This window comes from Pygocentrus nattereri, chromosome 18 (genome assembly GCF_015220715.1).
Source record: "Pygocentrus nattereri isolate fPygNat1 chromosome 18, fPygNat1.pri, whole genome shotgun sequence".
NCBI classification, from domain to species: Eukaryota; Metazoa; Chordata; class Actinopteri; order Characiformes; family Serrasalmidae; genus Pygocentrus; species Pygocentrus nattereri.
In genome coordinates, this window is record NC_051228.1 from 17593707 (window position 1) to 17616602 (window position 22896).

Here is a 22896-nt window from a genome sequence, read left to right on the forward strand (position 1 = left end):
CTAACTGTAGGCCTGAGTCATCAGTCACTTGTCTCAAACTGTGTCGAGATGTTGAGTATCTCAAATAGTCTTGATTATGTCGTTTCTGACATAGTATAGCTAAAAACACTAGCAGTCATCCTGAAGCCTGATGTTTGTCCAGTTTGCTTGAAGCTAACTGCTGGTAAAAGCTACTAATACTCGTTAGCTACATTTGTCTGGCTGAAAAACAGTAGTAATAGCTTTGAACAATTTGTGAAAAATATCACATTGCAAGTTTTCAGACCAGTTTTAGTTGACCAATGAAGAGATCAGCGCATCTATTTTGAAGGAGCAAATTTAAAAATCCTGTTTAATGAAGTGGTTAAGATGTAAACAGAGTCATTTAGAATGGTTTGGTGTAAAACGTTCCATTCTATAAAAACCTAGGACTCAGAATTGTTCACAGTAGTGCTGATAGGAACCAGATGTCCACCTCTAAAAGCTTCCTCACAGAAAGTCATTACATGAAATGGCTGTGAATATATTGCCTGATGACTGAGATGGTTTTGAGAACATTTTGGCCTAAAACATATTGTGGCTCGTTCTAACATGTTTTAACCATAAATGACTTTAAACGCCCCTTCCTGGATCGGGGCCTTGTCGTGATGAAAGGGCTTGTGTGGTCTAGGGATCTTCAGAGCTAAGTTGTCGGGAGCAATGTGTTCCTGGTAGGCTCCAGGGCAAACAGGCCTGGAGTGAAGAGCCAGACTAACACAATCCAGAAAAAAAACCCACTGTGAAAAACAGGCACAAAATACTGTGTACCCTGCCCGGGATAGGGTCACCTGGACCTACCCCTGGAGCCAGGCCTGGGGGTAGTGTCCCTCAGCGAGTGTCTGGTGGCCGGGCAGCCCACGTAACCCGGCCGGGCTCAGCCTGAAGAGGCAACGTAGGGGGACCATGTGGGCCCACAACCTGCAAGGTCCAGCATGGGGGAGCGGTGCAGTGCTGCACAGGCAGTGGGAGATTGCAGGGGAGCCTAGGATCCCTTGGCAGCCTAGGCCCTTGCGGCAGAAACTGGGTCTTGGCATGTGGAATGTAACCTCACTAGGGGGGAAGGAGTCAGAGCTTGTGCGGGAGGTTGAGAGGTACCAACTAGATATAGTTGGGCTCACTTCCACCCACAGTGTCAGCTCTGGAACCAAACTCCTTGAAAGGGGTTGGTCCCTCTCCTACTCAGGGGTTGCACAGGGTGAGAGGTGCTGGGCAGGAGTGGGGATACTCACAAGTCCCCGGGTGGCGGCCGTGCTGTTCGAGTTTGTCCCAGTGGATGAGAGGGTCGCCTCAGTGCGAATTAAAATCACAGAGAGGAAAACTCTGACTGTTGTGTGTGCTTATGCACCAAACAACAGGTCAGAGTATTCAGCCTTCTTTGAGCGAGTGGGCAGGGTTCTGGAAAGGGTCCCGCCTACAGACTCCACAGTCTTACTGGGGGACTTCAATGCTCATGTTGGCAATGACTGGGAGACCTGGAGAGGCATGATTGGGAAGAACGGCCCGCCCGATCTAACCCCGAATGGTGAATTGTTATTGGACTTCTGTGCCAGGCATGGATTGTCCATAATGAAGACCAAGTTCGAACACAAGGATGTTCATAAGTGTACATGGTACCAGAGCTCCTTGGGTTAGAGGTCAATGATCAACTTTGTTGTCGTTTCTTCTGACTTGGGACCATATGTTCTGGACACTCAGGTAAAGAGAGGTGCTGAGCTGTCAACTGATCACCATGTAGTGGTGAGTTGGATCAGATGGCAAGGAAAACTGATGGTCAGACCAGGTAGGCACAAGCGAATAGTGAGGGTGTGCTGGGAACGACTGTCGGAGGCCCCTGTTCAGCATGATTTCAACTCCCACCTCCGGGAGAGCTTTTCTTATGTGCTGGGGAGGTAGGGGACATGAAGTCTGACTTCAAATGAGGATATTGTCAGTTGGTTGAAGGAGCACTTTGAAGAACTCCTTAATCCGGGAGACATACCTCCCTCACAGGCATCAGGGCCAGAGGCCTCTGGTGTGTCAAGCTCCATTTCCCTGGTGGAGGTCACTGAGGTAGTTGGCAAGCTCTTCAGTGGCAAGGCACCAGAGGTGGATGAGATTCGTCCAGAGATGCTTAAGGCTCTGGATATTGTGGGTCTGTCGTGGCTGTTGCGCCTCTGCAATATTGCATGGACCTCGGGAACAATACACTTGGACTGCAGACTGGGGTGGTGGTCCCCATTTTTTAAAAAAGGGGACTGGAGGGTGTGTGCCAACTATCAGGGTATCAAACTGCTCAGCCTCCCTGGGAAAGTCTATGCCAAGGTGCTGGAAAGGAGACTCCGACCGATAGTTGAACCTCAGATTGAGGAGGAACAATCCGGATTCCATCCCAGCCATGGAACAATGGACCAGCTTTTCACTTTGTTCATATACTCAGCATTAAGTCGGATCCTTTCAGTATTAGCTTTGGGCTCCGGCAGGGTTGTGCCCTGTCTCCACTCCTGTTCGTGATATTCATGGACAGGGTGTCAAGGCGTAGCCAAGGTCAGGAGGGCATTATGTGACGAGGCCAGAGGGTGGCATCTCTGCTATTTGCAGACGATGTTGTTCTTCTGGCTGAATCACATGGAGGCCTCCAGTGCTCACTGGAGAGGTTTGCAGCTGAGCATGAAGCGGTTGGTATGCGGATCAGCACCTCCAAATCTGAGTCCATGGTCTTAGCCCAAAAAAGGATGGCATGCCCACTCCAGGTAAGGGGAAAGGACTTGCCCCAGGTGGAGGAGTTTAAGTATCTCAGGTTCTTGCTCACGAGTGATGGGAAGAGGGATCGTGAGATCGGCCGCAGGCTGGGACAGGTGGCAGCAGTAATGCGTTCACTGTGCCGGACTGTAGTGGTGAAGAGGGAGCTGAGCCATAAGGCAAAGCTCTCTGCTTACCGGTCGGTCTACATCCCAACCCTCACCTATGGTCATGAGCTGTGGGTAATGACAGAAAGAATGAGATCGCGAATACATGCGGCGGAAATGAGCTTTCTTCACAGGGTGGCAGGTTACACTCTATTTGATAGGGTGAGGAGCTTGGCAATCCGGGAGGAGCTCGGAGTAGAGCCGCTACTCCATTGAGAGGAGCCAGCTGAGGTGGTTTGGGCATCTGATTTTGACACTTCCTGGTGGGAGTGTACCAGGCATGGCCTACTGTGTTAAGGCCCCGGGGTCGTCTTAGGACCCGCTGGAGGGATTACATCTCCAAGTTGGCCTGGGAGCGGCTTGGGGTCCCTGGGAATGAGCTGGAGGAAGTTGCGGGGGACAGGGTCATTTGGGATTCTCTGCTGTCCCAACTGCTACCGCGACCCTATCTGGATTAAGCGATGATGATGATGATGATGATGATGATGATGATGATGATGATGATAATGACATTAAATGCTAGAGTTCATGTATAACTGCTAATTCACCGTTTAGCTCTGAAGATCAGCACACAGACTGCTGGTCACCATAGCAATGCAGACATAGCAACACAATCTTGTCTAGCTAGTAGCTATTGGAAAGGCAAAGAGAAAGATTTAAGGCAAACACTGATAATTTGATGACAAATGGACTTGCATTTATAATCACCCCAGCTGGTTTCTTGATATGTTTAATCTATGAGAAAAATCAGTGTAATTCCCTGTAAGAACTGTTGAATTCCACTAACTGTTAGCTACTTTACCCTTATAGCTTCAGTGCTAAAATTAAGAAAGCAAACTTCAGACATCGAACATTGGTCTTGGTTGATCAGGTAGATGTGAAATGATGGGGGAAAATGTGTACAATTTGTAAATGTGCAAAGTTTTTTGCCAAACGTTTAAGTGACTAATTTTTATTCACCTCTGCTTCTATGACCTCAGTGACCTCTGCTTTAGCCTCAGCAATTAGTTCCTTTAGCGCTCGGCCGTCCCGGCCTGCATAGGAGAACGGGTGGGCTAGCAGCTGCTGTGCTCCCCAGCGTGACTCCGGGTTCTTCTGCAGTGCCCTCCGCAGGAAGTCCTGGAAATGGGACGACCTGAGAGCACAAAGCAGAAGGATCGGTACGTTTCTAACTGTTGTTGACCTGACCAAACCAAGCTCCAGAAACTGACCATAGGTGAAGGGCTAGATAATTGCCAAGACAAACCGTGCATCAACACATGAGCTACAGTCTCTAACTGTGCACTAAAAAAAGGGGTGTTCTGATAAAGTGGCCAGGGAGAGGAAAGTAAAGTGAAGGAGGCGACTGTAGCTGTAATTCTGTGATGCACAATACTGTGCAAAAGCCAGAGAGCACACTTCATTTATTTATCGTCTAGTCAAAACCACCATTATGTATAAGTTCTTAATTTTCCAGGAGATGTCTGAGCAGGTTAAATATAAAATAGTCCACTTGCATAAGAAAGGAGAAAAACAATGTGAAAAAACAGGAGTTTCCACAAGGTCAAAATCTGAATAAAAGCTATAGAGAAAATGGGGCTCCCAACAACCTCCTGGAGGACCTGGTATACACCAAAACTGTCCCCATCAGATAAACAGCACTTAAAGTTTTCATCTTTGAGAGAGAGGAGAAAATCAAGCTACTTCAGATCTGAAAATATCCACAGGTGTTTCTGTCCATCCTTCCACTGTGACAACTAAGCACTATGAGTCTGAAAGGATGTGTAGCTGTCAAGAAGCCTCACTGAGAAAAGGACACAAGAAACAAAAAGCTGAACAATGGACTGACCATCCAGACCCAGTCCAGTCCCCAACATCACTGAATGGGATTTAAATGAATAACTTGCACTTCATGGCCATTTTAAGTGGAAATTAAATAAACAAAGGACTTCTACACAGCACTGTAAATATAAAGAAGTTGCTGTGAAGAAATGAGGGAGTTTTGATTCTGACCAGCGACGTGGGTTGCTCAGTGTAGGTGGGGGTGATTTGGTGATTTTCAGCAGGACCCTCATTGGGTTGAGAGAATGATGAGGTGGCTCCATCTCCGCTGCTTCAATCAGAGTGATGCCCAGAGACCAAATATCAGCCTTAGAGCTGTATGGATTATCTTTCGACGTCTCGCACATTATCACCTCCGGAGCCATCCTACAAATACAACACATTCAGGTCAGCTGTATTTTATGATTTATTTATTTTAACATTTATTTGATTTCATCTTAAATAAATGTTATATAGCACCTTTACCACATAAAAGGTGACTGTACAAAATTATACATCAGATTATGATTAAAAACTGATATATAAAAAAGCGAGTGAAAGGTAGTACAACAAGAAGTTTTAGTGGAATGTTGTGATCTCACACTGCAGTCAGCTGTAATGAAGCAAAAATCTCTCACCAGTATGGTGTTCCAATGAACGTCGCCCGTCTCTGGAGTGTGTTGTCGTTTTTTGCAGACACTCCAAAGTCAGCTGTGAGAGAGCAAATACAGAGACAGAGAGAGTGAAGTCTGAGTTTACACAGCTGAGAGTCAATTCCAGGTGTGTGTATAATTCTGTGTGTGTGTGTGTGTGTGTGTGTGTGTGTGTGTGTGTGTGTGTGTGTGTGTGTGTGTGTGTATACTGTGAGAACAATGTGTGTATATAGTATGGGAATAGTGTTGGTAGTGAGTATAGTGTATGTTTAGTGTGTTTATTAAATATAAAGTGCATGTGTGAGTATAGTGTGAGAACAGTGTGTGTATATAGTGTGAGTATAGTGTGTATAATGTGAGCACAGTGTGTAAAGTGTATAGTATGTGTATAGTTTGTGTTTAGTCTGTGTATAACAGAATATGTGAAGAATATGTGAGTATAATGTGACTAGTGAATATAGTGTAAATGGTGTGTGTATATAGTGTCAGTATAGTGTGTGCAAAGTGTGAAAGTAATGAGTGTATAAGTACACAATTAGCACAGTGTGTACAGTGAGTATAGTGTGTGTACAGTGAGCACAGTGTTAGTATACTTTGAGTATATTGTAAGTGTAGTGTGTACAGAGTGAGCATAGTGTGAGTGCAGTGAGTATAATGTGAGTGCAGTGAGTATGGTTTATAGTGTGTATAATGTGAATATAGTATGAATACAGTGTGATGTGTTCAGAGTAGAGTACAGAGAGTATAGTGTGAGTATAGTGTGTATAATGTGAGTAGAGTGTGAATGTAGTTTGACTACAGTGTGAATAGAGTGTGTACAGTATGAGTACAGTGAGTAAAGTGTGCGTACAGCATAAGTGCAGTGAGTATAGTGTGAGTATAGTGTAAATAAAGTGTGTACAGTGTGAGAATTGTATGAATATAGTAAGAGTACAGTGAGTATAATGGAAGTGCAGTTTTGAGTATAGTCTGAGTATGAATACATGTGAGTACAGTGAATGTAGTGTAAGTACAGTGTGAGTACAGTAAGTGTAGTATGATGAATAGCATGTGAGTATAGTGTGAATACAGTGTAAGTACAGTGAATATAGTGTACGTACAGTGTGAGTATGGTGAGTATAGTGTGAGTGCAGCATGAGTACAGTGAGTATAGTGCAAGTACATTGTGAGTACAGTAAGTAGTGTGATTAATAGTATGTGAGTATAGTGTGAGTACAGTGCAAGTACAGGGCAAATAATATGTGCTTGTTAGTAGAATGTGTGTAGAGTGTGAGTACAGTATGCATATAGTGTGAGAACAGTGTGAGTACAGTGTATGTATACCCAGTTTAATCTGTCCATCCATGGTCAGTAGAATGTTTCCAGCCTTTAGGTCTCTGTGAAAGATGTGATGCTGGTGCAGGTAGGACAGAGCCTGCAGAGTCTGACAGCAAACTTCACTGATCTGCTGCTCGGACAGACCACGCTCCAGCTCTGCAACACAAACACACATAAACAGGACTTACTAAGTGACTTTAAACTGATCTCAGACTTTAAATTGAAATGCTTCTGCTTTGAGTGACTCTATACCTTAATTACTTTTATTACACATTGAACATTCCATGTGGTCACTGCCGAAACAATCACAACGCTACTCAAACTTTACTAACTTTAATGTTTTTGTAGTGACTGTTTCGATAGTTACAGTTTTAGCTAATTCTGAGCTCATGCTGCTGGTACATGACTAGCAAACACAGCTTTGAACAGCTGTACCCACATAAGAGCATCATATTTTTCAGTAAAATGCAAAAAAAGTTTTTAACTACTGAAAACATTGCACACTTATTTTCAGACTTTGGGGTCTAACTGCTCACCATGTGGCCATGAGCGACAGAGATGAGCCTCACTCACTGCTCTAAAATACAGGGGCATGGCTAAAAGTATGTCCCGCCTACCGACTGAAACACCTTGTGTTTCTGTAGTGACATGAGCGTCTTTAAATTATTATTTTTTTATTTAAAAATTAAATGCATGATCAATCTAAATCTTTCAACTTCACTTGAAAATATAAATTGAAAATCTATGGAAATAGAAAATATCTTTAAAAAGATACTCTATAAATGATTTTGAATGTATACAGATCAGTTCATAATCCTTACAAACATCTAAGCACTGAATGCTTATCTTTTTATTTATTTATTTATTTATTCATTTATTTACTGTTGGATTGCAGTTAACTAATTCAGTCCACACTCACCTAACATGATGTCATCCAGTGCTCCTCCAGGACAAAACTCAATCAGAATCTGCAGACACAGGAAGAATTGATGTATTTGTTTGTTTATAAACTGCCCACCAATGCTGCTTTTTAAAAAAAAAAAAAATAAATAAATAAAGCTGATATTTCATTTTTTCAGTGAAGAAGACAACAAGGAAAGTAAGTGGGCATGGCCTTTAGCTTTATTCCCATAGTTGCAGCAGTTCCTTCAGTTTTGCAGTTTGTAGCAGAAAAAAATAAGTTATTACAAACAAATACAACATGATCATTTACTAAAAACATTTTGAAAAGACGGGTGTCCCCAAACTTTTGACAGGCAGCGCACACAGGCAAGAGTCTAGAGTGATATGACAGTCAGTATCTGTATCTCTTACCCACAGCCATCCTTCAAAGTAGATGGCATCCAGCAGGGAGATGATGTTGGCATGGCGACAGCCTGCCAGGATATTGATCTCGGTGATGTAATCCTCAAGCTGCTCCTCACTGCGCACCTCCATCACTTTAGCCGCTCCTATCACACCACTCACAGTGTTCTGAGCCTAACACACACACACAGCAGGATTTCGCTATTAGATTACTTAAAGGGAAATTCCACTGATTTTTGAAAATCCTCTGCAAAAGTGGTGGTGATCCAGATGTCCACCTCTAAAAACTCCTTCACAGAACGTTATTACATGAAATAACTTTGAACAAACTGCCTGATGACTGAGACACTCTTTTATGATAGTTTCCATTTTTAAAAAATCCATTTATGGTGGAGGGATACATATTATGCAGGGTGTTGTGAGGCAAAATAATCCCCAAAGAAAATATGTTTTTTCAGATTTTCCACTATTTTCCCATCATCAACATTCCATATAAAAGTTATAAGACACATTTAGGTCTGCTGGTGGTTTTGGATAGTAAATAAAATGTCTATATTTGTGCTGTAGTCATGGCGACACTTGGTTCCTATCACCGCTCTGAATCACTCTGTTTACATCACAAACACTCATTATTGAGGAAAGTGCAAACTTGGGTCAATTCCCCTTTAAAGCAGCTGCTGCTGGTGTTTTTTAGCAGCAGCAGCCTGAATGTGGTGCTGGTTTGTTGATCATATCACAAATTTTGGCCTTTGTAACACATATCATATGTCACAGAACTTCCTGAAGAAGTTCAGTTAACTGTTCTGTGGTTTTTGACCAATCAGCACATTCCTATGATCTAACAAACATAAATCATTTTGGTCAAAATGACAAGTCAAAGTTTACCTGTATCATGACTCACTTCTGTGTTTTAATGTATATTGTGGTTTTACAGGACTCAATGATATGTCACTCACCGGCCACTCTATCAGAAACCCCTCCCTTTCTGATACAGTTTACAGTAAGAGAGTGTAGCTCATCTGCTGATGCACAGTTTATGCAACCATTTCCCAGCGGTCAGTTTCTGATCACAGAGTCACTATTGTCTGGATATTTTTGGGTGGACAGCCCACTAGCAGTGACACTTGTGTAAGATCTCTCAGCTACACTGCTGTCTGATACACTCACACCAGCACCACGCACTACCATGACAATGTCACTGATGTGCTGAGAATGGACCCAAATACTATCTGGACAACAGCAGAAACTGACCAATAATGAATGGAGTATAGGAACCTGATAAATTGTACAGCAACTACTATAGTCTGTTACTGTACAGCTACATGCAGAAGTTATACAAGAAGTGTTTCTGATAAAGTGACCAGTCAGTGGAAGCACAAGGTGGGTCTTTCTAAAAAAGTGGTCAGTCAGTGGAAGCACAAGGTAGATGTTTCTAATAAAGTGTTATTTGAAGCATTTGGTATGGCAAGACGGTTTAATGCAACTTGGTCTAATTGGTCTAAAGTGATAGAATTTGGTCTAATTATACTTTAGATGAACCTCAAACAGTGAAACAGTCCATTTTTATTCCATGTAACGGTAATATTTTTATGTACAATCAAATTTGGTTTTTTTTTTATCATTTTGATTAAAAGCAGAAGCCCCATCTGACCAAAATACTGAATTCAATCATAAATGGTACATTATAAACTCCCTTTTTTGCCATATAGTTTGATCATTGTGACATTTTTCTGAAGATCTGTGCTCTGAGCTGAGAGACTGATGAGTCAAAAAAAAACAGACACCTGCTCTCGTCTTTTTACTCATTTGATTTTTAGCCCTGCAGTCATACAATGTTGGATGATCTTTAAAAAGTTAGAGGAAACTGCTCTCTCAGTCTGAAGTTCTGACACTTTTTTTTTCCCGGATGTGTTGTAATTTTGATGCCTGCTGATGCAAGATTGTTAAACTGGTGTCTAGATTTACTTTCTGAAACCTTCTTGTCTGTTTGGGTGAGTGTGTGTATGGTTTTTTGTCTAGTGCAGACACAAAACGAAGCAGGTTTAACAGAGAAGGCTAAAATCTATAACAGGAAGTTATCTTTCACATTTTGTTAGGGCAGGAAGTGAGCCAAACCACAGCACAGACCTGAACCCCAAAACTGTCACCTAGGAAACCCAAAATAAAACATCACTATAGATGTGATGCAGTGTTTGGGTTATTCTTGTTGCTGACCACCATAGTACAAAGTAAAAAGTACAAACCACCATAAAATGTTCCCAATATTAGCAACACAAAGGCTAGACAGTTCTGTATCTAATGACTAACAGATATCAGACTCTGTTTATCATCCGATAAAAACTATAGCATGTTTATTGTATTTATTGAATTACTGTTTTTACTGCTTCTCCAGCTAAATTAATGCAAAACCCCACTGAGCATATTATATTATTGAGTAGTTTTTAATTGGCTAAAGCTGTAAACACACTATAATCCCAAAGGTTTGTGGACACTCCTCATAAATATTGAGTTCAGGTGTTTTAGACATACCCATTTCTAACAGCTGTATACAATTAAGCACATAGCTATGCAGTCTCCATAGACAGACACTGGCAGTAGAAAGGGTCGTACTGAAGGGCTCAGTGAGTTTAAACGTGGCACTGTCATAGGTGCCACTTTGGCCACATGTCAGTTCATGAATTTTATCTCCTGCTAGATCTGCCCCTGCCAAGTGTAAGTGTTATTACTGTGAAATGGAAGCATCTAAGTGCAACAAGAGCTCCTCCACAAAGTGGTTGACTACCTAAACTCACAGAGCAGTTGAGTGCTGAAGCATGTAAAAGTTGCCTATCCTCTGTTGAAAAATTCCAAAGTGCCTCTGGAAACAACATCAGTACAAGAACTGTGTATCAGGAGCTTCATGAAATATGTTTCCATGCCTGAGCAGCTGTACATAAGCCTAAGATCACTATGAACAATGCCAGGCATCAGCTGGTAAAGCACACCACCACTGGACTCTGGAGCAGTGGAAACATATTCTGTGGAATGATAAATGATGCTTCACCATCTGTCAGTCTAATGAATGAATCTGGGTTTTGTGGATGTTCCGACTGGAATGAATAGTGCCAACTGTAAAGTGAAGGATGATGTTAATGCTACAGCATACAAATACATTTTACACAATTACATACGTCCAGCGTAGTGGCAGCAGTTTGGGGAAGAGCTTTTCCTGTTCCAGCATAACTGAGCCCCTGTGCAATAGGTGAAGTCCATAAAGACATGGTGTGACCAGTTTAGTGTGAAGGAACTCCCACGGCCTGCACACAGCCCTAAACCTCAACCCCACTGGGTACCTTTGGGATAAACTAGAACCGTTGTGGGCCAGGCCCTCCTGTCCAACATCAGTGTCTGACCTCACAAGTGCTCTTTCGACTGAATGGTCACAAATCCCCACAAACATACTCCAGAATCTTGTAGAAAGCTTCCCAGACATGTGGAAGCTGTTATAGCTGCAAACGGGGCAATTCTATATTAATGCCCATGGTTTTGGAATGGGACGTCCAACAAGCTCATAGAGGTGTGATGGTCAAGTGTCCACATACTTTTGGCCATACAGTGTAAATCAGTGTCTCCAACTCTGGTCCTGGAGAACTATCTTCCTGAGTTCCAACCGCAACCTTGATTTGTGGAATCCGATGTATTAGAGTTAAAGTAAAGGGGCGGGACAGCTTTTTGGATGTTTATAACTAAATTCGGCAGGAGATAGTGGTGTAAATCAACATACTCCAGAGGGAAATTAACCAAATAATCTGCTAATATTTTTTTGAGTTTAACATGTTGGGAAAATATAAAATGTGCAATAACTTTTGCATAGGCCACATTTTATGCTTAATCATTTCTCTAATATGTTAAATTCAGCAAATAAACAGTAATCGTGAATTAAAATGTGCAGAAGTTTGTAGCCTTTTTTGTGTTTTTCGCCCATTGTTCTCTCACCACAATGCCCAGCATGCACTGCAAATACGTCATACAATCAATAGGCATCACTGACTCTGCATTAGGGAAATCCACTCATACAGTGAGTTAGTCAGCTAACAGGAAAACAAAAACAAACAGATCCTACAACATCCTGCACTCATGTAACTGCCCTAAAATGGACACTTAAAAAAGATGGTCCTTTAAGAGGAAAAGGAAAACGGTTCTATATAGAACCTTGAACACTCAATGGAAATCTCTCCCTCGCACCACTGTGGGAGGAGCATGGGCTTGTTTACAGCAGTTTTGTAGTGATCATATTTTTGATTCTTGTCAGAGTGACTCTTTTATCAGCATACAAACTCCAGTAAGATGGCTAATAATAACACTAGTAAAGATAATTATGATTTTATGATAGATTTTTTTTGCCATTGCTAAAAACTTGCTAAACTACAAAGTACAAAGTTATGTCGCATTTTATATTTTCTATATTTTAAGCTTTATTTTATTCCAATATATTGGAGTAGCAAATGAATAGAACCTTTCACTGGAATTCACACAAAAGTGCCATATTTGAGTTCCCTGTAGAAGATGTGTTCACTCATTTTCACTTCAAAAATCAACCACATGTGTAATTTGACCAGGGGTGTGCAAAGTTTTGCGTACAACTGTATATTTTTCCAAAGACATCTTGAAGAGCAGCACGTGGAAAGGCAAAGGGAGGAAAAGAAAGAAAGGTATATTTTCAAGTCCACTATATCAGCTTTAAAGGGTAGCAGCTGATGGGCCTACACTCCACGTGGAAGCTAGAGCTAGATAGCACATTAGCACATGCTATCTTCGGATCTGCACTTGTATAAATGTTGCATGGTTTATTCAGTGATTTCTTAGAATTGTAACAAGTAAAACTGGATTAACAGTGTTCACCACTCAGTAATCCACCTCAGCACAGCTTTTTGGAAGGAAAAGAGAAGGAACAGCGCAGTCTAAGTTTGTTTCTCTTGACGAAATACATCATGTGGTGCACAATGAAACATTTAATACTGACTCATTAAGAATGAACTTTTTCAAGACAAGTAAGTATATTTGAAGTACAGGCCTGTTTGTCATAATTATCTGCTTTACCTTTGAGCTTTAGATTAAAGGTGGTTCTCAAAATGTTGCTTTCAAGTTAGAACACAAAACTAGCTAGCTTAAAAAGCCTGAAAGCAACGTTTTAAGTGATATCCACTTATTTTGGAAGAGATACCATCCTGTTTGGTAAAAGTCTTGGATGATCATGCATTAAGATGACAACGATTTAAACTATATAACGATGAAAATGCATAAAAAACATATCCCACAATTACTGAAGAACTAGCTAGCATATAATGCTAACCGCTAAAGCTAGTTCTTTTCAGGGAAAAATCTAATCCTCATGGGGGCCTTTCTGCCGTTTTCTGAGAGGCTGATTTCTGTTGTTTTTTGGATCTGTATGAAAGTGTCTTTACAGGAAGTGCATCAGCAGAGAGACCGAGAGAAACTTCAGCTACACAAAAGGCTAAACAGGCAGAAGTAAGCAGTGATTGCTTAATGTTTCAAAAGGTATTTCACAATTACGTCACAACATGCTTTCTTCCATCCAGTTTACCCAAATCAGTTTGTTTAACAATATTCCATTGATGTTACAGGATATTCTATATAAAAACCCATCTTCAACCTATGTTATACATTATTTAGACTTTATAAACATTTTTAAGACATGCAAACTTTATCACTATTTTACCATAATCAACATCCCATATAAAACTCGTGAAGACATGTGTAGGTTCACAGGTGGTTTTGGATAGTAATCACAATGGCTGTATTTGTGTTGTAGTCATGGCGATCCCTGGTTCCTATCACCACCACTGTAAAGAAATCTAATCCATTTCACATCAAACCACTCCGAATCACTCTGTTTACAGCATACACACACTGAATTATGCAGGGAATTTTGAAAATGTGGTGGCATTCCCCTTTATCTGCTCTTGATGGTGCTAGAATCCTTTAAACTGGAGGCTTTAGTATTGTAAAACTTATTATTCAGTACCTACTATTAATTATTAGGTATCTGCTATGAGTTATTCAGTATCTGCTATGAATTACTCAGCATCTGATATAAATTACTCAGTATCTGCTATGAATCATTTAGTGTCTATTATAAATAATTCAGCAACAGGTTCTCTTAACTTGCATGTTGATGAACTTATTGTCCATCATCTCTTAAAATATCTATAATTTTGTTGTTAATTTTTGATGATAATGTGGCATAGTCGCTTTTATAACTGCAGAATGTTTGTTAAAAAACACTAAGTACATTCATTCATCTTTGTTCATTAATGTACTTGCTGGTCTAGTCTTCTGTTGTACCACCTGCGCTTTTGTTTCGTCATTTTACCTTGTACACTTTCCCGAATGCTCCATCCCCCAGCTCCCCCATGGTCTCCCAGCTCTCCCTGGGGTCCACATCCCTCTTCAGGTTTTCATAGTGCCGCACTCGTTTCTTTTCCACTCCCAGACGGAATAAACGCATCAGGAGGGCCGCCATCCCTGCCCCCCCGCCGTCATGCACTTGCACCCCCCTGTCCAAATAGCCACCTGATTTTCCTGAAGAACCTCCAGTTGGACTGAGCTGCTCCCTCGAACACACATATACACGCACACAAACTGAGAGATAAAAACTGTTGAGTGGCAACTTTTACTCCTCCACACACACTCGCAGCGTGTCAGGAAGCTGCTGTAGAAAAACCACATCCTTCAGAGCAGAGCAGAGGTAGCAGCAGTACAAAAGTGCAGTTTAGTAGAACAGAGAGAGTTCATCTCTACATCTCTACTCCTACAGCACTGCCAGTAAACACACACACAGGGCCTAGACATAAGCACTTATGATGACCACCGAAAGTCCAGGTTGATTTGACTGTATGATTTTCACTCTTACTTTTCAGTTACATGTGAACAGCTCCCTTCAGACCTGTTATTTATGAAGCTTCTTAAGCAGCAGCTGATTTAGGATCAGATTCAGATCTTATTTACGATGATCTCACTGACAGGAACAGATCCTGCATCAGCACTCCTAGCCTGTATATACAAGGTTGCCAGGTAGATGCTATGGTATCTGTGATGGTTGCTAGGAAGTTGCTGTGGTCTTCCAGCTGGTTGCCATGATGTTGTTAGGTGGTTGCTATGGTATTCCAGGTGGTTCCTAGGGTGTTGCTAACTGGTTGCTAAGTAGTTGCTATGGCATCCAAAGTGGTTTCTAGGAGATTGCTTGGTGGTTGCTATGGTGTTCCTATGAGGTTGTTATGGTATTCCAGATGGTTTCAAGGGTGTTGCTAAATGGTTGGTACGGGTTGTTAAGGCATGTAAAGTGGATGCTAGGGTATTGCTAGGTGGTTCCTATAGTATCTTTGTAGTTGGTAGAGAATTGTTAGGTGATTGCTTTGGTATTGTGATGCAGGTGTTTTGATGTTCCAGGTGGTTCCTATGGTGTTCCTAGGAGGTTGTTATGGTATTCCAGATGATTTCAAAGGGTGTTGCTAACTGGTTGGTAGGTGGTTGCTACAGCACCCAAAGTGGTTGCTAAGGATGTTGCTAGGAGTGGCCATAGTATCTTTAGTAGTTGGTTCAGGGTTGCTAGGTCATCGCTGTGGTATTGCGAGGTGGGAGTTTTGATATTCCAGATGATTTCCAGGTTGTTACCATGGTATCCAATGGCTAAGTGGTTACCATGGTATCCAAAGTGGTTGCTAGGATGTAGCTAGAGAGTTCCTTTGTGGTTGGTTGGGTCTTGCTAGGTGGTTTCTATTGTAACTTTGGTGGTTGCTATGGTGTCGTTAAGTGTTCGCTAGGGTGTTCCTAACTGGTTGCTGTGGAATTTCTGGTGGTTGCTTGCAGTGTGAACACCCCCTAGTATTTGGGGGGGTCCCATGTTGTCTGGTTAATACAGTGTTGTTTGGCTGCCAACTCACTGTGGCGCTGATGCATCAATGACAGCAAAATGTTTTTTTTATCAGGTCTTCTTCTGGAGATGCTCTGTTCTGGTTTGGTCATACGCTCTTCCTCACAATAACTGAGGTCTTACTCATCTAATCTTCTGTCTTCAGTCTGAGAAATGAGCATTCACTCTTGAATGCTCATTCAACAACAGTCACTCTTAGGAAACTGCGAGCTTTGAGAATTACAGAAATGCTGCAGCACATTGTAAAGTTTTTCAGACGAATCCAGGCAGAGTTACAGTTTCTAGGCTATGAGGGACCAACTGGATGAACCAGTCTGCCACTCTGGCGCCACCTTGAGGCAGAGCAGTGCAGCAGCTCTAGTTGGTTAAGAACACCAGAGACAGAAGGTGATTGTGTGTGAAGCAGATAAACAATGAACTTCACTACTTTTGTATTTACGCATCTGTTTTACACTAATGAACAGCACAACCTCGTAATTTTATATTCCGGGACCCCTCAGAATTATTAATTTGAGACATTCAGGGGGTCAACCAAGTATTTTGCACCTTTCATAGCTAGGGTGTTGTTAGGTTTATGATATGTTATTTAAGGTGCTTGTTAGGGTGTCACTCTGTTATGCGATGTTGCTGTTGGGGTGTTACTTTACTGGGGAGTACTTGTATCATGGTGACATTTAATGGGTGCACAAACCTTTGACCACCAATCATTGTTCAAAAATCTAATGTTTAATCTGAAGCTATGCAGATACTGTATGTCTAATCAAACGTTCTATGCAAGCGCACATTTCACAATCAGACAAGATTTCGTAGTTAGCTCAGTGTAGATACTTTGAAAACTGCAGGGTAGTTACAATACTGTTACTATAGTGTTACTAATTATTCTATCAGCATAACAAATTTAAGTGAAAAGTCTTTTAAATATTTACATGAATAAGTCTGCTTTAATCAGGTTTTTTTCTTAGCCCATTGGCAATATTTTGCTTAAAATATGCATTTACATCTCAGTTTTGTGAGTGGCCATTATTCATTTATTAATCTCAGTGTTACTGAGCTCTGTTAAAGCCTGAGTAGACTGATAAATCAATGTGATGATCAGTTATTAATCTCAGTGTTACTGAGCTCTATAAAGCTTGAGTAGTCTGATATATCAATGCAATGATCAGATATCCCTCCCTCCCCTCTCTCCAAGAGATACACAGCTCCCGTTTCACTCGGAAAGCCCTCTGCATGGCAGCTGATCACACTCACCCACTACACAGCTTCTTCAGCCTGCTGCCATCAGGAAGAAGACCGCGGAGTCTCCGGGCCAGCACCAGAAGACTCGGGGTCAGCTTCATCCACCAGGCTGTCAGGATGCTCAACTCTATCCCTACTTTCTCGGAACCATCTGGTTCTGGACTTTATGCTTCTGTACCTCCTCCCGCTCATTAGCTGTAAGAACAGACAGTGGCTTGGATGGGTGGAGTCCTTTAGAATCCTACTGGTCTTCCTCAGGCAGCGGCTGGTGTATAAATCCAAAAGGTTTGGCAGCTGGACCTCGGTGATGTGCTGGGCTGTCCACACCACTGTCTGCAGAGCTCTCTGCTGAATGGCAGTGCAGTTTCCATACCAGGTGGTGATGGAGTCTGTTAGAACGCTCTCCACAGTACATATGTAGAATGTTCTGAGGATGCAGGGGTTCATGCCAAACCTTTTCAGCCGCCTGAGGTGGAAGACCACCCATGTGGTGTGTTTGCTCCAAGTCATGTGAATACCAACGAACTTGAAGCTGCTGACCCTCTCTACCGTGGCTCCGTTGATGGTGATTGGAGCTGATGGTGATTGGGTGATTGGTCTCTTGTTTCCTGAAGTCCACTATGAGCTTTCCCATGGTCTCGTTTCCCATTTTCCCCATGTACTTTATCAATATGTATTCTAAATGTATTCTGAACATCATTTCTATGTAATGTAATGAAACACATTAGAGAGTAGGACAGTGAATTCAGTTTTCAGCCATGGCAACCAAGTACTGACTTCTGTGATCTGCACTGTACTTTACATTAACCATGAATATATACAGTAAGACACTCAAACACAATGTAATTAAATAAACAAGATATCAAATCATAACTGCATTCTCAAAGAGTACCAATACCTACAACAATCACTTTTGTCATGTTAAAGGTTCACCATAATATATGAATTATATATACTGGAAAACAGATTCATCTCTAAAGGTATCAAACAGTGCATTAGACAGGATTTGGGCTGTTTTCATACATTTTCAAATACATTTGATAAATGCATTTACGTACATTTATTGTTGTATTTCTTGTTGTATTGTTGTATTACATTTCTTGTAATATAAAGTCAGTTTCATAATGAATGCTGTTTGTTCTGAGCTGTGTGTGAGCTTCCTTTGACTCTCATCTGGCGGTTTCAGAAGGAGCAGCAGGTGTTTCTGTTTCTTACTCTACACATTACAGTAGTGTTTATTAGATGCACAACAGCTTAGAACAACATCTTAAAGCAGCCAAAATGCTGTAAAATATCTTCTCAGCTCTGATTTATTTATTCACTTAGTTTTGTTACAGTAACTCACAAACACTTGTCTGGTGTTTACTTTGTACCTGCCACATTCAGGACATAAATTTAACACTCTTTGAAAAATGTCTCACATTCATTTCTGCTCTGCTTCTGAATCATGTGGAAAAAAATGTTTTCCATTTGACCCTTCAGGCCAACCACAGCTGTGACCTACATATTATGATGAAAAACTGTAGTTCAACCACCAGATGTCACTATTGGTCCAAACTCTACACCATGCATTATTCTTCACAGCTGGGGAACTCCACTGTCCATCCATCCATCCATTTTCTAAGCCGCTTCTCTCTCAGGGTCACGGAAGGGTGCTGGAGCCTATCCCAGCGGTCATCAGGCAAAAGGCAGGACACACCCTGGAAAGGTCGCCAGTTGGGAACTTTGCATTTACAGGAGTTCTTAAACACTGTGCACTCACTGTCCACTCTGTGTTGGTCATCCTCTAGTCCTTCATCAGTGGTCACAGGACGCTGTCCACAGGACGCTGGTGGCTGGGTGGTTTTGGTTCTCAGTCCAGCAGTGACACTGAGGTGTTTAAAAACTCCAGCAGCACTGCTGTGTCTTATCCACTTGCACCAGGGGCACTTGGGGGCAGTCGTGGGCTGGAGGTTAGGGAACCAGGCTCGTGACCGGAAGGTCGCCGGTTCGATCCCCAGAGCCGACAGCACATGACTGAGGTGTCCTTGAGCAAGACACCTAACCCCCAACTGCTCCCCGGGCGCTGCGGATCGGGCTGCCCACCGCTCCGGGCAAGTGTGCTCACCCGTCGTGGGACTAATAAGGGTCACTTAATCTTAATCTTAAAAACCAGCGCAACACATACTAACTTGCCACCACCACATCAGTGTCACTGCAGGGCTGAGAATGATCCACCATGCAAATAATATCTGCTCTGTGGGGGTCCTGACCATTGAAGAACAGGGTAACAAAGTATGCAGAGAAACAGATGGAATACAGTCTGTGATTGTAGAAATACAAACTGCTCCTTTAAAGTCAGGGAAGCTGATGAAATGGACAAAGAAACAAGGAGGTGGACTTAATGAAGTGCTTAGTGAGTCTATATTAAACTTATTATGACTTCAGTGTGAGTGGGTGGGGCAAAACTGCTACAGACCTAGTAGGTAAATATATGTAAATGTGTTTTTTTTTTGTGACATCACAAAATTGTTTGCGAATTTATTAATTTTTTAGTTGTTTTTGAAGATTATGTTTTGTATATGGACTGTGCAGAAAATTTTACATTTCAAAACCATATTAAACACATTATTTATTTGTTGTCAGTGACATGAGCCCTTTAACGTTCCTCCAAATAGCACACTAAAATAGCTTAGTATGTCTGTGGATCTCACCAAGGCCTGGACTTCTAATCCAGTGCTCTCAGCAGGGAGTGAAGCTTCTGCAGAATGGCAGTCTAAGTACAGACACACTGTTCAGGCTCTTCTGCACTTTCTGCAAGTAATAATGTGGTGTGTAAAAAGTTCGTGTTTCAATATATACTGTTCACTCCCAGTATATACAATTCATATGTGGAAACCAAACTGCAAAATCAGCCCATTGTGAATTCACCGTTTCTGTGATGTCACAAAAACACACATTCACATGTAACTGCCTGTTCGGCCTACAGCTGTTTAGCCCTGCTCACTCACTCAACTGAAGTTATAAAGTGTTTCAGTCTGGACTGCTTTTTGAATCACAGCCAAGTAGTCAGTGTTCAGACTGAAGCAAATCGTAACTGTTTTTCAGATCAGATCTTTTGAGCATCAGCTCTGTTAGGATGTGTTCATGTTACCAGATTGAAGTGGCACAAATCTGATTTTTTTGCCCAAATATGACTCAGATCTGATGTTTTCAGGGCTGTATGGACAAAGAAATCTGATCTTTTCGAATCCGACCTGAGCCACTTTCATATGTAGTCCTACATCAGATACGTAACCGATTCGTGGCCATGCGACTTTACTGGACATGTGGGGTTTTTTCCACTGCGCATGCGCCATCGTTCAGCCTTGAACAGCAGTTAAAGCCTGTAAGCGGTGGAAAAGCACGGCGCTCCGCTGTTGACATCCTGTTTCGCCTTCGTCTCGCTCTAATAATGAGCAGCGGAGAGCTGGTCAGAGTTAATCATCTTAACAGAGAAGACTCGTTCTGACCGTTAGTTTGTTTGCTGATGATGCACATGATACACGTGCCGCATACACGTGACGTTACTGGCTAGAATGTGTGAATGCGGGTCATTTCAGGACGCCGGTTCGTTCACATTAATGACAGACTTGAGTCACTTAAAAGAGTGTGAATTACCGTGTCAGAGAGATCGGATTTGAGTAAAAAAAAGGATTTGGGCAACGTAGCTTGCAGTGTGAACGTAGCTTTATTTGCGAGTGATCAGATCGAATGTGTGTGTTCAGACATCAGCAGTCTAGCTACATGGGTTGCCATGGTAACGACGTACGGTCAGTAACTATGCAGCTACGCTGGTGAGTCCGATTTCAGACGCGGATGTAGGAGAGATGAAGGTGCGTTATCTCGCCCTCCAACTCTTCAGAATTCTCTTCATAAGCATGTCTTTTGGAGCTCTTCTCGAAGCCCAGCACTTCAACACACTGGATTTGACATCGTCGTTGTTTGTCAGGTTGTGTGACGAAATCAGATTTGAGCGTCCAGAGTGAGACAGATCTGTACAAATCCGGTGTTCTGTCGAATTGTGCTGCTTTGTCGAAAAATGCTACCGTAGCGTTAATCGTCAGCAGACTCTATCGATCTGTGCTACTCCATCGAGAAATGCTACCTTATCGGTTTGCACTTCCAGTTGTGTGTTTCCCATTAAATAGAGCCTAACTCAGTATTATGACGCATTTAATTACAAAATCAAGTACGTGCACTGTATGGACAAGGGAAGCATGGATTTAAATCCATTATAACTTCCTTATTAAATATTTTCCATGTGTAGCATATCTCGATAGACTAATACCATATGTCAAATAGTGCATCCCTTATCGAAAAATGCTTCCAGTACAGACCCATATTTTTTTTACATCACTACTTACTCTGTGTGCACTGTATGGACAAGGGAAGCATTGAATTAAATCCATTATAACGTCCTTATTAAATATTTTCCATATGTAGCATATCTCGATAGACTTATATCACATGTCAAATAATGCATCCCTTATCGAAAAATGCTTCCAGTACAGACCCATATTTTTTTACATCACTACTTACTCTTTACATTCTTTACATAGTTTTTACATTCTGCAGAAAAGTGCGATGAGAGCAGGCAGGATGCAAAACATTTATTAAGGAGCCTATATAAATGTTTATAGGTCAGGAAACAATAAAAAAGATAAGAAATTACTCACCTGAACGTATACTCGACAGAAAGGGAGCATAGATTAATGGGCGTGGAAACTTATGACAAGGCTGTGGGTAAAGTAGCAAATATCGATGCGTAGCACAACTCGACAGAACACCTGGCTGAAGTCGCATTTCAACAAACATCTCCAAATGTGGCTATTAAGACTATTAAGAATCAGTCTGGATACAGTCTGGATATGACAAAAATCAGATTTGGGCTGGCAGTCTTCACATAGCCTCAGAACAGAGCTCATTCACATACATCAGTCTTAAAGGGTGGTAAGAAAAACAGCACGTTTAACGCTCAGGCTGGAAAATGCTCATGTAAAAATTTAACTATTACGTTTTTGATATAAAACCACACAAAAGTTCTAAGTGGACCTCAGGGGGAAAAAGGAAAAAAACCGAGGCAGGCAGTTAGCACTACGCTAAACTGGGCTATAAGCTTCCATTCCTTGTTAGCTACATTAGCCTTGTAGCTCCAATGCTAAATGTAAAGCGGCAAACTTCAGGCACCAAATATGTCTCAGCTAATCGACAATATTTCGAGTAAAACGGGGAAAACTGGGTAAAAATGAACTATTGCTTTGAAATAACTCACTCTTTAAATGACTTGTCTTCTGCTTGAGATTGCTGCCCTCCAGCTGAAGGTAAGATGGGGCTGTGACCTTTGATCTTTTGGCCTGCAGTCATTTTCAGCTTAGGGTGAACAAAAACAACAGGCCAGCTTCGACTGTGTCTGAAAAACTGTCCTTACACCATCTGAAGCTTCAGGAGAACCAGAGAGAAGTGCATAAATATGCTTCTCCAATTACTATAGCAACATCACCTGTTAAAGGGGAATTCCACCCATTTTTAAAAGAATTTCTGCATAATTGAGTGTGTGACAGTAAACAAAGTGATTGAGTGGTTTGGTATGAAATGGTTTAAATGTCTTTACGGTGGTGGTGGTAGGAACCAGGGTTGCCATGACTACAACACATATATACACTCACCAGCCACTTTATTAGGTAGTAAAAGGTTGGACCCCCTTTTGCCTTCAGAACTGCCTTAATTC

At 41.8% G+C, this 22896-nt stretch overlaps 1 protein-coding gene across 1 annotated transcript in view; it reads right to left on the reverse strand.

The window, feature by feature from the left end:
- si:dkey-81j8.6 (STE20-like serine/threonine-protein kinase) overlaps positions 1-14630 on the reverse strand; it is a 30253-nt gene extending 15623 nt beyond the window's left edge. The window contains exons 1-7 of the mRNA XM_017718872.2: positions 14352-14630; positions 7988-8152; positions 7593-7641; positions 6680-6829; positions 5342-5414; positions 4896-5090; positions 3864-4038 (exon numbers count right to left, since the gene is read on the reverse strand). Of these exons, the coding sequence (XP_017574361.2) occupies positions 3864-4038; positions 4896-5090; positions 5342-5414; positions 6680-6829; positions 7593-7641; positions 7988-8152; positions 14352-14501 (957 nt within the window). The 5' untranslated portion in view covers positions 14502-14630. The remainder of the gene's footprint in view (positions 1-3863; positions 4039-4895; positions 5091-5341; positions 5415-6679; positions 6830-7592; positions 7642-7987; positions 8153-14351) is intronic.
- Between the last annotated feature and the right edge of the window lie 8266 nt (positions 14631-22896).